The sequence below is a fragment of the Pan troglodytes genome, chromosome 19, assembly GCF_028858775.2.
Source record: "Pan troglodytes isolate AG18354 chromosome 19, NHGRI_mPanTro3-v2.0_pri, whole genome shotgun sequence".
In the NCBI taxonomy this organism is placed as follows: Eukaryota; Metazoa; Chordata; class Mammalia; order Primates; family Hominidae; genus Pan; species Pan troglodytes.
In genome coordinates this window covers 55,258,421-55,274,788 of record NC_072417.2, presented here as the reverse complement: position 1 = coordinate 55,274,788, position 16,368 = coordinate 55,258,421, and the positions used below count along the sequence as shown (strand labels likewise).

The 16,368-nt window shown below is 46.1% G+C and overlaps 1 protein-coding gene across 17 annotated transcripts in view; it reads right to left on the bottom strand.

Moving 5' to 3' along the window:
• Positions 1-11,732: 11,732 nt before the first annotated feature.
• CDRT4 (CMT1A duplicated region transcript 4) overlaps positions 11,733-16,368 on the bottom strand; it is a 126,555-nt gene continuing 121,919 nt past the window's right edge. For 15 of the 17 annotated variants that reach the window (XM_063798990.1, XM_063798995.1, XM_063798994.1 and 12 more), the window contains 2 exons: positions 15,924-16,001; positions 11,733-13,917 (listed from right to left, as the gene is read on the bottom strand). In XM_063798990.1, coding sequence (XP_063655060.1) covers positions 13,490-13,917; positions 15,924-16,001 — 506 coding nt within the window. In that variant the 3' untranslated portion in view covers positions 11,733-13,489. The remainder of the gene's footprint in view (positions 13,918-15,923; positions 16,002-16,368) is intronic. The other 2 variants (XM_054670466.2, XM_063798993.1) reach the window with 1 other exon arrangement.

Below are 16,368 nucleotides of genomic sequence, written 5' to 3'. Positions count from 1 at the left end.
CCCTCCAGTCTACCAGGAGATGCTCAGCACACAGGCCACCAGGCATCAGCAGTGAGCCTGGAAAATGTGGGTGTATTGAATCCAAGTACTCAACAAAATCACTGGGGCTCTCTTACCATGTCTCATCATCTTCAAAATGATTGGTGAGATTAAAGGATCTCTGTAAAATGATCTCAAACAATCAATCCTTCTAGTCACTTGATCTTTCTATGGTTTTAAAGCAACTGGTTTTGGGAGTCGACCGTGAACTGACTCAGAAAATGATTACCAGAAGTGGGGTTCAAAAAAAGCTCTGGGCAGCCCCCGCTTTGTTAGAATGAGAACAACCTTTCACGCCGGTAACTTTGAAGGAGAGAGCTCTCACTTGGGGATGCAAGTTCTTGTGTATACTTTTAAAAATTATCTGTGAGTCCTTCAAAGGCAGGCCTTAAATCCTACTTGTCTTCACCTCTCCATATTTAAGGTTCTGTGTCAAGCTGTTGATAAGCCAGTATTCACATTGCCAGGTCAACAAGAGAAGAAAACCAAGCAGGCTTTATCCTCTGCTTATAGCTTTAGCTGCTGTCCTGCCCAAAACCCTACATGGCTGTTCATTATTCTCAGGAAAAAGGTTTGTCTTTTTGTTTTGTTTTGCTTTTTAATGTGATGCACATTAGACCTCTACTTATTATCTTCCAGCCACAATGTGGGTCACCCAGCCCACAAGTCCTCCCACACAGGGTCCTCTCAGAGTGTCCTCTTCAGGTGAGCTGCTTGTGAATTACCCAAGATGCTTGTTTAAAATGCAAATATCTGGGCCCCAATCAGATCTACCAATCAGACTCTGAAAGTGAGCCCCAGGAATCTGCACTTCTAGCATGTGCATAAGGCAATTCATAAGAATGCTGAAGTCACTGCTTCCGCTAGGCCATTTTGACCTCCTTTTAATGTCTTGAATGAGCTGAACTCCCTCCTCCCTGAATTAGTTATCTATTGCTGCATGAAAAATTACTCCAAAATTTAGCCTCTTAAAACGACAAACATTTGTTATGTCATAGTTAGGTTAGCAATTCAGGAGCAGCTTGGCTGGTGGTTCTGCCTCAGGATCTCTCATGAGATTGCAGAGATGTTGACCAGGGCTTCAGCCCTTTGAAGGGGCCACAGAATCTGTATTCAAGCTCACACCGACAGCTGCTGCCAGGAGGCTTCAGTTGTTCCTCCAGCATGGGCCTCTCCACAGGACTGCTGGAGTGAAATGTCAGCTTGTTTCCCCCAGAGCAAGTGATCTGAGGCAGAAAGAGTGGGCGCCCACTATTAAAGCCAAGGTCTCTTTATAACCTAATCTTGGATGTGACATCCCCTCACTTCTGCCACATTCAGTTCATCAGAAGTGAATCACGAAGTTCAGCCTGCACTCCAGAAGAGGGGAATTAAGCTCCACCTCTGGAAGGGAGGGGTATCAAATAATCTATGGACAAAATGTTAGAAATACTACACACCGGCTGAGCACGGTGGCTCCAGCCTGTAATCCCAGCACTTTGGGAGGCTGAGGCAGGCGGATCACGAGGTCAGGAGATCGAGACCATCCTGGCTAACACGGTGAAACCCCGTCTCTACTAAAAATACAAAAATTAGCCAGGCGTGGTGGCAGGCGCCTGTAGTCCCAGCTACTCAGGAGGCTGAGGCAGGAGAATGGCGTGAACCCGGGAAGCGGAGCTTGCAGTGAACCAAGATCGCGCCACTGCACTCCAGCCTGGGTGACAGAGCAAGACTCCATCTCAAAAAAAAAAAAAATACTACACCACCTCCACACCTTCTCCAATGCTGTTTTTCCTAAGTGTAATGTCCCCCTACCCCCAACACACACACACACAGACACAGACACACACACACACACACACACTTGCTAGGCTAAATCTTACTTGCCCTTCAGGTATGAAATTAAGCACCACTTTCTTCCAGAGCTACCCTGTGTGGTGGCACAGGAAGTGCAATCGTACAGCTCCAGATGGTGCTATTCACCTGGCAGCCATTGCAGATTTGTGTGTTTATTAAGACCGTTTTCAGCAGGTGACTGACAATATAAACCTCATGCACATTCAGAACGGTCTACTGTTGTAATGGTAGTATGTAAGAGGCCTCACATCCTCAGATCTGTCCCAACTCCAACTAACAGGGAATCTTCACCTGCCTGAAGACAGTTGAAGCCCCATATCAGGAACCCCACAGCCCATCTTGGTTCTAACAGGGCAGAATTCTATGGCTATTTGCCAGGTGCATGTGTCCTGGAGCACAGAGGCTGCACCATGCCCTCGTGAAAGAAGCTGGGAGCTCTCAGCCTGCAGATGATCAAAAGCAAGTATTGTGGGACAGGCAGGGGTGATGATGATGACGCCTGCATGGGGAGGCCATGCTGTCTGGTTAAAAAAAAGCTGAGGCCTGAGGGACAGATTAGCCTCTCTGGTTGTGTGAACTTAGGGTGTTCTCTTAACATAAGTCTTCCTGATCTGACAGTGGTTGGGGCATCAAGTAAAGGTGAACACACTGAGAATAAACACAATCCATACAAATTGAGGGCGTTGCTAGGGTCTGCATATTTGCATGCCCCCAAAATTCATGTGCTAAAATCCTAATCCCCAAGGTCATGGTACTAGGAGGTGGGGCCTTTGGGAGGTGATTAGTTCATGAGGGTGGCGCCCTTATGAAAGACATTAGTGCCCTTATAAAATATGCCCCAGGAGCCCTTTTGCCCCTTCTGCCATGTGAGGACACAGCAAGAAGCTTCCATCTATGAACCAGAAAGCAGGCTCTCTCCAGATACCAAATCTGCTGGCATTTTGATCTTGGACTTCCCAGACTCCAAAACTGTGCCAAGTCTGAGGGTGGGGAGGCAGAAAGTAACAGTAGAGATCTGGGACTTGAACTTGCCAAAATCAAATGATCAAATCAAATGAGGAAGCATTGATTACTATGGGGCATTACTCAGCTATTGGAAAGAGTGAGTTAGAGCTCTATCCGTTGACTTTGAGGATATCCATGATGTATTGTTATATGAGAGAATCAAAAGAAAGGTACTTTGTAAGATCTCATCTTTGTAAAAACAGTATTTTTTTAAAAAAGAGAACATTTACTTAACCATTTCTGCTATAAAGCCAGGGTTGTCATGTTACACTATTCCAAAGAACTCCATTTTCATTATGGTCCATGTGAAATTGTGTCTCCATTCCCATCATTCTGAAATTGTGCAGTGCTCAGCATGTGCAACTGTACAAGGAATCCTGTAATAAGACATGCAGAAACCTGGAGGATGTGGGAAAAAAAGAGTGAGGCAGTCATTACCCCTGCTTTGCTTCATAATTTGAAACATGATTTATATTTTGAGATCACTCAAGCACCAGGATCTCTGATCGTCCTGTTTGTGCATTCTAGAAGCCAGGACTCCCCCACCACCATGCACATAGGTTTCTAAAGAACCTACAGGAAAAGAAGCTCAAATATGAGGTGCCCATACATCCCACTGCTTCAATTTCCTCAGGAATGAGCCCCAGAAAGCCACTGAGACACTCAAGGAAGCAGCATGGGAAGACGAGGGGATGAGCTGCCTCAGGAAGCTCATTTCAGCAATGGTTGGAGTGGAGAAAAAGTGGAACCAGCCTGAATACCCATCAGAAAGAGAAATGGATACATGAGCTCTGGCATTTCTCTGCAATCCAAAAAATCCAGGCAATTTTACATTAACAGGGAGAGATGTTAAGTGGAAAAAGCAAGTTGCAAGATATGTATAGTGATCTCATTAAAAACAACTGTGTGTATTATGTGTATACATACATTAAATATATGTGTGTATTTGTACTGAAAAAGACGAGTCTGAAAGGATATATGCCAAGCTGTAGACAGTGGTTACTCCTTGGGGTAGATGTCAAGGGAGAGAAGTTTCCACCATTTACTTCAGATACGCAACAGAAGCAAGATTTGATAGGTGTTGAAGTCAGAGGAACTGACCTTATGTCAGGGGTTCTTAAATCTTTTTAATAAAATACATAAGAATAAAAACAAACCCATTTTGTTGAAACTAAATAATCAAAGTTTTTTTAAACACAGATGTGTGCTAAGTATACTTTGGGTTTTCTTTACTAATGCATTAAATAGCAAGATGTAGCAGCAAGTCCAACGACTACCATCATTTCAAAGAAGCAATGAGCAGACGCAATATTTCAAGATATCTGCAACTGTCATGTGGTATGAAAATTTCTGTGATTCCCAGTGCCAACAAAGTCACAAGTATTGGTAATACTTCACTGAAGGAAATGCTCATATCCAGTGAGAGGTTTAATAAAAACAAAGCTATAATTTTTTTTCCCACCCAAGTGCAAGGACTCCTGAATTCTATTTGTGGATGTCTTGAAAGTCCGCGGGAGCCAGGTTAAGAACTCTGAGGATTTCTGCATTCTAGAAAGTCAGCATTCATTTCTTGGTCAAATCCTGCTTTTCTTCTGAGAGGGCTCACTTTGGAGTTTATTTGTGCGGATTTATGTTTTGGGGGTGTCCAGAGTTAGTGAGGTAACCCAAAAGCTATTGCCTTTGATGCGGATGTAAAACATCCTATTGGGTGATATGAAATCGGTCTTTTATTGAGACTGGGCCTTTGCTAATTTACAGAAAGATTTTTCAATAAAGAAAGAAATAAAGGCTACACTTTCTTTTTTATTTTATTATTTTTTTAATTTTTATTTATTTATTTATTTTGAGATGGAGTCTCACTCTGTCGCCCAGGCTGGATGGCACAATCTCTGCTCACTGCAACCTCCACCTCCCGGGGTTCAAGTGATTCTCCTGCTTCAGCCTCCCAAGTAGCTGGGATTTCAAGTGCCCACCACCACACCCAGCTAATTTTTGTATTTTTACATTTAGTATTTCACATTTAGTAGAGACGGGGTTTCACCATGTTGGCCAGGCTGGTCTCGAACTCCTGACCTCAAGTGATCTGCCCGCCTCAGCCTCCCAAAGTGCTGGGATTACAGGTGTGAGCCACCATGCCCAGCCTAAGGCTGCACTTTCATTATTTTATTCAGTGTTTCTGGTGGTGATGGTGGTGGTCATTGTGATGGTGATGTTGACAGTAGAGGTGGAGGTGATGGTAATGATGGTGATGGCAGTGATGGTGGTGGTGGTCATGGTGGTAGTGCTGGGGTTGCAGGTGGAGATGGAGGTGGTGGTGGTGGTGATGGTGGTAATGAAGGTGGAGGTGGAGGTGATGGTCACAGTGATGGTGGTGGTGATGGTGGTGGTAGTGGTATGGTGGTGATGGTCATGGCGGTAGTGGTGGGGTTGCAGATGAAGATGATGAAGGTGGCCATGGTGGTGGTGGTGGAGATGCTATGTGTGTTCTGTTTGAAAGCTATGGGTGATTATAAGTCTTAACTTCCCCCATGTTCTGGCAGTGGGACTCTAAAGAGGACCAGACAAAAGCCCCCTGCTCTGCTAAATCATTCTGATGCTCCAAATGCACTGTATTTCCTGACTGAACAAGTCATGCAACAGAAAATGTACTCTTGGATGTTGCAGTTTTCTTTTCCACACCAGGAAAACTAAACTACATCTCATGGATGAGGCTGTTGTTGTTCCCAGGGGTAATTTTGTCTATGATCAAGAAAAGAGGGAACCGATGGACAGGGCAAAGTAAGGTGCAGGACGCCCCAATACCTCCAGGATTAAGGAAAAACTAGACCTGGATTTTGAGTTATGCAGATACACTGAGATCCATGTTGAAGGGTGAGCCGGCCCTCACCAGGGAACAGAAATCACATTTAGGTTGTGATTTAGGCCACCACCCTCCGCCCGCCATCCACCACCCCATCCAGAGTAGCCACTTATGGTAGCAATTGTAATTTACTCTGTTTAACTTCTGATATCCCCAATCCATCACAGCAGACATGGTTGGCTGTGGTGAACCTAGCAGAGCTGTGCTTTGGGAAGCTGCAGGGGGACCGAATAGCTATGGTGGGAAAGGGCAGAACAGCAGTGGCCTGGGATCCTGCAGCAGCTGCTTCAGGGAGGAGATGGGTGGCCGGAGGGGACCAGTGGCCATTAGGGTGGTTTTGTGGAATACGCAGGCATTTCTTAGAGCTTCCCAGAAAGTAGGCGGAAACTCCCTTTTGTCCTCAGGCTGGAGCTCCTACTCCTAATATCTGAGTATTAAAGAACATATGCTCCCCCTAAAGTTTGACACGGTCAGCGTCACTTGTCAATTACACTTCAAGAAAACCTAAGTTACTTGCAACAAGCATCATTTAATTTTGCAATTTAAAAAATAATCAATGAAGCTCAAAAGGTAGAGAAGAAGGGAAAGGAGGGAGGGAGGCAATGGGAAGAAAGAAAGTTGAAGAAAGGAAAGGAAGGAAAGAAGAGTAAAAGACAGAGTGAGGAGTACTATGGCTATAACCAAAGAGGTTGGAAGGAGATAGAACGAGGGCAAGGTCACGGTTGAAATGCACCCCACACCGCAGTCTACAGAGAGGCCCCCGGAAACCTGGCCACGCCAGTAGGGAGCAGGGGCTGTCTGCCACAGTCAAGAAATGAGAGGCAGAGCTAGTCCTTTTGCTCTGGAGAACTAGAAATGTGAGGTGGGGTCCAGCAGGCCAGGAGCCAGATGCTGAAGGCTTAGACCTGGCACCTGTCCCAGGTCTGGAGAGGACATTGAGGGAGGCTTGAGGTCTCCTTTGTAGCTGCCCAGCTCAGCCCTCTAGGATAGAGAGGCAGTCAGGGAATAAGAGTCCTGGAACAAACAGTGTACACATGTTTGACACTTCCTCTGTGCTGTCACTATACAGGGCTACAGACAGAGATGCCCTAACCTAAAGCCTGTCTGAACCAGGGGTCGCTCCATGGCGCTACAGAAACAGACCTGGATGTAGGGGCTGAATATAACCCGAAAGCAGCTTTGCAAAGTTTTAAAAACTTACGCAGCCACTCACATTCAACTTGGCCAAAAATTCGCCATGACCTCACTCCTTTTTATGAGCAGCTGTCCTGATACTAATCCTGCCTCTTTCCATAATCCCTCTTTCATGAGACTGAGAGAACACGTCATGAGCCTAAAGCAAATACACTCACAGAGCCCTGCACTTCGTAACTCGCATCACCACTGCAATGCGATCATGCGCTTGTCTAATACCCCACTGCCAGAACGTAAGCTTGATTGCGTCTCCTGTGTCCATGGCTGGGGCCCTGGCACCAAGCCTGGCACAGGCAGCACTGGGTGCATATTTGTTGGACGCCTGTTGGCATGCTGCAAACATGGGAACAAGGAACAAGCTGGGTCTGGGAAATTACGTCCCTTCTGATGAAGGCTAAAGAAAAGGAAATCTACTTGGAATTCCATCAGATAGGTATGGATTGGTCATTTAAAAGAATAGAATCACTATATGTTAAGTTTTTTGAACTTGTGCCTCCCGTCCCTTCTCTCTCTCTAATATCCCATAAGGAAGGGTACATGAAAGGAACTTACTGAAGAGTTCACTCAAATCATACTCTTGGGTCTAGACGGAACCTTCATAACCTTCATAGCAGAGCTGCCTACTCAGTGCTTCAAACTTTACAAAAAGCCAAGTGGTTTTTCCAGCCTGTGGACATGATGAAAGAAACCACCTCTTCCCAGTGCACTTTAGATTGGGTGCTAAGACTTGTTCTCACAAATCACTTGCTCAGTAAATACTTGAGTACCAACTATGTGCCAGGCCATTGCAGGGCTCTGGAAATATAACAGCAAACACAGCTGACCTCGCCCAGGTCTCATGGGACCTTCAGCCTCACCATCCTACCTCTGCTGGTCCAGGGACACACGGTAAATTGGCCACATGAAGAGGGGTCTCCAACGGGGCTGCTTCACAGTAGAGGAGCCATGGCTGAAACTGGGGTCAGCAGCCACTGGACAAACACATCTGCTCTACTTGAGGACACCAGCAGGGTTGTCATGGGTAACACCAATGAAGAAGAGATCTGAATTTAGGGGAAGCTGCCTGCACTTGGAGTTGAGAGGCCCAAGTTCCAATCTCGAAAGGGCTCTCCTCCTTCCATAATTATCTAATCAACTAGGGAGCATAGGCCTAAGCCTATGGGAGCTTAAACAAGCTCCAAAATGCAAAAATGTGAGCAAGAGACCTTGGCACACTGAAGGCCACCTTTCTTCCTTCCAGAAGTCAGAACTTCTGGAACTAACTTTGCTCTCCATAAAAACCCTCCCCATTGGCAGACACACAGAAACAACCCCAAGGGTCAGGTTTTTAACTTGCCTGAAATCCTGTGGCCTCTCACATCCCTTTGTCTACCAAAAATAATGGAATGCTCCGGGTGGCTGACCAACTGAATCTAGAAAGGAAGTGAATTGATACCATGAGCTTTGCTGGGCCCCCAGCAATAGAAGCTTCCTAGAAAGGCCATAGATGGGGTTGGAATTTCCATTGGCCCTGGAATATAGGGCCTGGAAGAAAAGACAAGGTCTCAGCACCAAGTCCAAGGTCTTTTCCATGCCATCTGCTGCCCTGAGCAGTGTGCTAACAAGAGTGGGCACCTGTATATTCTGGCCTGCCCCATAAAGAAATCAGATCATTGTCAGGCTCAAGGCAGAGAATATGGGGTGGCTTCAAGCCCCACCTAACGTGAGGTATTCCTTCATCTCCATCTGGCCCTGCCCAGCATGCCCCCATGTTCCCACACACATGCTCAGAGCTGGGGACAGGCCCAGCCTAGCCATGCCTTACAGATCTAGGACACTGTTGTGGGGTTTGCAAGCACCACAGTAGCTGGCTGAAGCCTTGGGTTCCTGGTGAGAGACAGAGGGAAGGTGATGTGGGGATGTGTAGTGAAAGAAGAAGACGGAGGTTTTCCTGATTGCTTGACAAACATAAGCCCAGCCCTTAGCTTCAGCCCAGGCTCTGACAACATCAGATCACAATAAACCTCAGGTTGTGTTTACTCCCCTTCCCTGGCTCTACCTCCCCTGGTTTCTCGATCTGTCTACTCTTATCTGGCACTGATAAGGTGTGGGCTCTGAAAATGTGCCCTTTGGTCTAAAAGTGTGGGGATTCCAAAAAGCCTCCAAGAATGAATGACTCAATCAAGGCTGAAAAGAGCCACATTGTCCAGATGTGTACATCTGCTTGGACCCAGCTCGCAAAGCACTTTAACAATCTTTTCACAACCGCTGTCCACATGGAGTGAGGCTGCAGGGCCGGCATTCCTACTCCTAGATTCTCGTCTTCCTAGATGCATCGTCAGTCCCTGGTTGGGATTCCACCACCGAGAGCTGCGCTGCTCCATGTGACTCCTCCACTGCCTCTGAAGACCCCCTTTAGGACCCAAGGATCAAAATCCCTACCTCAGGGTGCCCGTCTTGTTTTCCCTGTCCTAAAAAAAAAAAAAAAAAAAAAAAGACTAAGGGACTGGTCATACTGCTCTGGTCTCATTCCAAAGTGGCTCTTACACTTGCTGTTGATAAACTCGACAACTGCTCCTTGTTTAGGTCTCACCCGACCTCTATTCCAGTTAGAGGGCTCCTGGGCCACCCCCAAATATCTGGCTTGCCCACATCTGCACTGCGCCTTTGTTTATGCAGTTACCTCCTTGAACACTTTCCTGCAGCCTCTTTTTTTTTTTTTTTTTTTTTTTTTTTGACACAGTTTCGGTCTTGTTGCCCAGGCTCTAGAGTGCAATGGCGCGATCTTGGCTCACTGCAACCTCCACCTCCCGGGTTCAAGTGATTCTCCTGCCTCAGCCTGCTGAGTAGCTGGGATTACAGGCACCCAACACCATGCCTGGCTAATTTTTTCTGTATTTTAGTAGAGACGGTGTTTCACCATGTTGGCCAGGCTGGTGTCAAACTCCTCACCTCAGGTGATTCATCCATCTCAGCCTCCCAAAATGCTGGGATTACAGGTGTGAGCCACCGTGCCCAGCCTCCTATCTGTCATGCAGACTAATCTCCTTTAAGACACGCTCCCAGGCCACTGCTAAAAAGGCTGCAGAATGTGGAACTATTTGATGTCCCAATAGCCCCTGCCAACATGAAAATGACCAGCAGGCTCAGTCATGTTGCCGAGGTTAAACTTCAACTGTTTAAACGCCAACCGTGGAATTTGCAAATGGGTAAATACCATACTCTGTACAGGGAGCCAAAGAATCTGCTCAAAGCAGCTGCTCAATGTGTGTCAGACGGGGCCTTAGTTACAGAGCAACACAGATGGACTAACAAAATACATATTCTGATGTTTCATGAACCTACTACATCAGGGAGACTAATTGAAACAGCTCTCCTGCCAAGCAGACAATTCCATATGGAGAGGAGATAAATAAAAAGAGGCTGCGGGCTGTGGAACATTAGAGAAAGCCAGGTCCCTCTGAGAGATGTAAGTTAAATATGTTTAGCGTAACCTGAGATACCCCGGGCCTCTCCAGCTTGGAGAGACCGATGAGGTTACATTAGGAATAACCTGCATTCCACTCCATGCCCTGGCTGCTCGTGATGAACTTCAGGCCTTAGCAAGGGCTCCATGTCTATTTCTGGGAGTGCCAAGGATGTCTCTTGGTTCCTCACGAGCAAAGCTGGTCCTGCCAACCACCCATTGGGTCTACCAGACCTGGCTGTTTCTTGTCCATAGCCAGAGCGGTGGGACCTGCTTGTTGATGCATTGTGAAGTCAAGATCTCGCCCCACTTTTTATGTGTACCCCAGGGCCTTCCAGGATTTTTAGTGAAAGAGCTGTTTGAGAGTTTGAATCATTGATCGCCACGCACATGGCACTCAGGAAGAGCTGAACCAAGGGATAAATCTGAGCATCAGATATGGCAGGTCATCCTCCTCCCCCAGGATCAGCCTCCTCCCCCAGTGACCAAGGCTTCATTACTGGATCCAGCTGCTTCTTCTCTGGCGGAATTCATATAGTCATGGCTGGTTAAGTCTCAGTGTTAGCCAGACCTGCGAGTCCCAGCTCGGGCTTAAGCAGAGTTCCCCATTCAAAGGAATTAGACTCTTTTTCTTTGTTAAATTGCCTTAGGAGGTAATGCTTCTGGACCACAGTCACGGAACACAGACAATTTCTACCACAAATCAGATGTTAATGATATCCTAGGCTCATGCTTGTGTTGTTATAATAGGCTGAGAATTAAATTAATTTAAACAATGATATCTATAGAAAAATTATTTTGCCGGGTGCGGTGGCTCATGCCTGTAAATCCCAACACTTTGAGAGGCCAAGGCGGGCAGATCACCTGAGGTCAGGAGTTCAAGACCAGCCTGACCAACATGGGGAAACCCCATCTCTACTAAAAATACAAAAATTAGCCAGGCCTGGTGGCGGGTGCCTGTAATCCCAGGTACTCAGGAGGCTGAGGCAGAAGAATTCTTGAACCTTGGCAGTGGAGGTTGCAATGAGCAGAGGTTGTGCCATTGCCCTCCTGCCTGGGTGACAGAGCAAGACTGTGTCTCAAAAAAAAAAAAAAAAAAAAAAAAAAAAAACCCCACACACAGAAAAATTATTTTAATTTATAGAGTGCATACTTTTCTAAAAACTATTAAATGCTTAGAAATTTTAAAAAACCAACTGTGCAAACTTCAGTAAGTTACCATACCACTCTGCCCTTGAAGGTATTAAAAGAAATAACCCCAAATTCCAATAATCTCTAGCACTCAATGAGTCTCTGTAATCCATACCTTCCCAAATATAACCTAGAAAGAAACACCCATAAAAGAACAAGAGATAAAAAAATTATTGGAGGAATTTATTGCCTGCCTCCATGTCTATAAACGTTCCATGGACACAAAATACAATCATTCAAATTCCCTGGAAACCACCTATATTTTTCCAAGAATTCATTCTGGCCAACAGCTGGGAACAAAGAACAGGTCTAGAGCTCCTAATTTAGGCAGCTGTCCCAACATAAAAGCACAGGAGCCAGAGGTGAGTTATCTAAAGCTGCACCTGTGTCTGCAAACGTTTACACAAGACCCTTGAATGGAGAACATGCCTTGTAGGGCAATTCAACTTTTCCAAATGACACTTCTATAAGTTACTACATCTCATCCTCTACATCTCTGTGAGGGATGATGGATTAGTATTAACTGTCTTGCAAATACGCATACAGAAACTCAGGTAAGGTCAGCCTTACTCAGTAGATAAACCCCAAACATGAAACCAGCTGGGTCAGCCTGTCATAACTGGATCCCTCTTGCATGTAAAGACAAAGGTTGTCTGCTTGGAGATGGAGAAGAGTTCAGCATAGCTCGCTTTGGGGCCAACTCAGAGCAAGGGTGAACCAATCCTAGCTGTCCTCTGACAAATAACAGCTGGAGTCCTGCCAGGAGCTCCTCCCCCAAGCACTTGGTTCCACAAGGCAAACCCCAGAGAAGTACAGGGGAAAAGAGCTCTCCATTTCTCAGCAGGAGACACCCTGGTCCCCACTGCCACTTTGTTTCCCCTCCAAGGGAAAAACCTCTCAATACCAGGTCCAGGAGCAGCTGGATGGGATCACTCAGAACCCAGCCGAGAGCTAATTCCCTCTTGGCTTCAAAATCCATCCTATGCTTGGAGATGCTGGGGCTGGGATTCTACAAACCACATTCTGGCTTTGTGCCCTGATAGGCTCAGCCCCCAAGGGGAGCTAGAAGGAATCTGCTAGGCTAAAGGAGGAAGTAGGAAGTGGCCCCTTGCTCACTTCCTGTTTGCTTCCTGTTCACTTTCTATCAGCTTCCTGTCCCTGCCAGACAGGCTACTAACCCTAGCAGTGCTTTTTCTTCACCCAGGCAGTGGCAACTCCTCCCAGAAACATTTCAATGCAGTTTTTGGTTTTTCCAACACTCACAAAAGCAGCCTCATGGGGGTCCCCTCAGAGACACCAACAAAACATCTCCCCTATTCAGAGGCAGGGGCACCATCCCCACAGGACTCTCCTCAGAGCTCAGAGATACCGGCTGCATTGAGTGGCATCCCCACTCCCCCCACCTCAGAAGTCTGAGATTCAGCCCCATGTCCCTTCTCCAAGCAACTACCTTTCAATGAGTCCAGCATCTTCCCCTTGTTCCCAAGCCTCAAGTGTGATGCCTGCTTCCTGTGGTGCTACCTCCATAGATACCTTTGTATTCCCTTCCTGCCCTTTACTGTCACCTGGTTAATCATTCTTTATATTATCTCTAATAAAAGAGCTTGCGTGATTTCTATCTCCTGCCTGGACCCAGACAAATCACCCACATTTTGGTCCTGAGAATCTGCAGCAGAGACTAGAGCCGGGGACTGCCCAAACCCACCAGAGAGCAGTGTGGGAGGGGACACACTCACCCACCCACCTACAGCTTGCATTCTGATCTGGTTTCTCTTAGCCAAGCTCCGCATGAGCAAGAGCAAGTTCAGATTTAAAGGACACTATCAAGTGAGTGGTAAATGGAGCTTAACTGCTGTACGTTCTTGGGGAATGGCTGCAGGGACCCCTGGCTAAAACATTTGCATGTTTCTCCTTGTTGGTCAGTAGCGAACTGTAGGGAGCATCCTCATCATAGGCTTGCGGGCAAAGATGATCTTGTTATAGTTTTCAGTTGGACAGTCTCTGGAATCCGCATGTAAGTGTGTGGGTTCTGGGATCATGGTAGGAGCCATGGCCAATACCGAATAAGCGCCCCACATTGATAACGTGGATTCTGACAGCGTGTCCCTGAACACAGCTTTGCCAGAAGACTTGGACGACTTCCTCCTTTTCGGCTGAATGACGCTGGAAGGTTTATTCTGCCTTGATGCCCAGGGTCTTTCCTCAAGGGCACGCATGCATTCCAGTTCTCTAGTTTTGCTCTTCTCAATGAGTCTTTTCACTGTCTGAGAGGTACAGGTGACATAGGCCGGCCAGGGGTCATGTTTTTCAAGTAGCTTCCGGGCAAGTCCAGTGTTTTCTGTGAGTCCTACCAACAAAGAGAAATGCAGGCCATTTAGAGGCAGTCACATGCAATAGCTTGATTCTTCAAAAAATGGGAAGGCATTGGAACCAGATTTTGAAATCCTCCCTATTTTGCACCCCTTGTATTCAGTAGGAATAAAATCCAATTCAAAGTTGGGGAACAGAACGACATCCTAGAAAGTCTATCAATTAAACAACGAAAGAATGGTAAGGAGCAAGAGACAGAGTCAAACAGATCTGATTGATTTTAAATATTTGCATAACCTCAAATTGTTTTACCCCTGAACTTCTATTTTTTCACCAATAAAAATGGTTAGTCTAAGGCCTGAGAACTAAAGAAAGTAATATATTTCAAGGGCTTGGAACAGTACACTTAGTGCTTGAAAGCATGGGTTCTGTACTTGTCTGCTCCAAATTCCTACTCTACCCTCTTCATAGCTGTGAACCTTGAACAAGTTTCTTAACCTTGCTAAACTTCAAGTGCTTAATCTGTAAAATGGTGATTAGAATAAGACAAAGTTCATGGAACTTTCTTGTGGATTAAAGATAACTTATGTTAAGCTTTTAGCACAGCGACTAAAACTTTCGGCTATGTCTCCCAGCCTAAACTCTTTCATTTACTTCTAGTTACACCTTATAAGGTAGGTATTCTCCCATTTAATAGAGGACGAAACTGAGGCTGACTAGCTTGCATGACTAACAAGTGGTGGGTTTGAACTCAAGCTTAACAAGGCTCAAAAAAACCAAAGCTTTTCACTATGGTTGCTGGCCAGAAGTTTGGGGTGTTTGCCGAGGGGGGTGGGTGTTGCTAGAAATTCAACGCATTAGTTTATCAAGCAGCCTGTTCCTTTACAGATCCAAAATCATGGGCATGTCAGTCCTTCCCATCTTTCATTAGCAACGTCACTCTATTTAGCAGAAATGATTCAATTTCTCTCCTGCAGCTGCTACCTTCCTCTGTGTTCTTATGTGGTGCATTCTTTCCCTAATTCTATATTTCTTTGGTCATTTCAACTGGAGTTTTGCAGGGAGGGGAGTTAAAAGAGTCATCTTGCCATCTCCAAATTGAATGCAGTTAAAAAAAAAATGCCGTAAATGGGGATAATCAAGTGAAGTGTAGGTCGTATAGTTATTCCCACGCTGCCTCGTGGCTGTCCAGGAGCTGGAGCTTGTCTGAGGACAGATCTGTCAGTAAAGAATGTGCTGTAGAAGGATTCCATCTCCCTGTAAAAGTCATGTGTGACATTACCTCTCACTAGAAACTTCCCAGCAAGGCCTCCAAGCACAGACTGTTCACCCTTGCCTCCTCCAAGCAAATGTAAGATCTTGTGGGATAGGGCATTTGCATGAATCTGGCAGAGTCCAAACTCAAACGCCTGGAGCAAAATGAGCAGCAACCCCGTTCCATCTCCTGAACATGCTGTGTTCTCTGCCAGCATAACAAGAGTGGCTGCCCGCACTATTCACAATAGCAAAGACTTGGAACCAACCCAAATGTCCAACAATGATAGACTGGATTAAGAAAATGTGGCACATACACACCATGGAATACTACGCAGCCATGAAAAATGATGAGTTCATGTCCTTTGTAGGGACACGGATGAAGCTGGAAACCATCATCCTCAGCAAACTATCACAAGGACAAAAAACCAAACACCGTTATGTTCTCACTCTTAGATGGGAATTGAACAATGAGAACACTTGGACACAGGAGGGGGAACATCACACACTGGGGCCTGTTTGTGGTGGGGAGAGGGGGGAGGGATAGCATTAGGAGATATACCTAATGTAAATGATGAGTTAATGGGTGCAGCATACCAACATGTCACATGTATACATATGTAACAAAGCTGCACGTTGTGCACATGTACCCTAGAACTTTAAGTATAATAAAAATATATATTAAAAAAAAAAAAGAGTGGCCGCCCAGTGGCCTCTTCCCACTGCAAATCCTCCAACCCTAGACGGCCCCAGTGCAGGAGCTTCCACTGGTAACACTCCCAACCCCACCTTCTTCTTTCTTCATCCTTCTTGCATCCATCTTCTTTTTAATATTTACTGATTTCTTAACATCACAGGTCCAGATTCCTATGGGAAAATACACTTGTTAGCCAGAGCCTCCTCAAACTGGAAAGCAATTAGTAGCCACCCTGGGTGGGCGGGGTGGGGGGGGTCCTAAGTCCTATATGGTCGCTGCATGAGGCTAAGATGACTCCACCCCCTGAGAAGAGGACATGTTTTTTGTGGAGCTGGAGACAGGCCAAGTGAGCCCCGCAAAGACCTGCAGGCATGGCCTTGCTCAAGAGCTGTAGACTGTCACGATAGTCTCTGGGTGTTCTGCTTTCCAGTCTCCTAACTTTAAAGGAGAGAGGCTGGGTAGGCTGGGGGCTGTGTGGAGGCTGGTCCACAGAGGGGAAGTGAAAAAAAAAAAGTCCCCGTTTCAAAACCTTTCTAT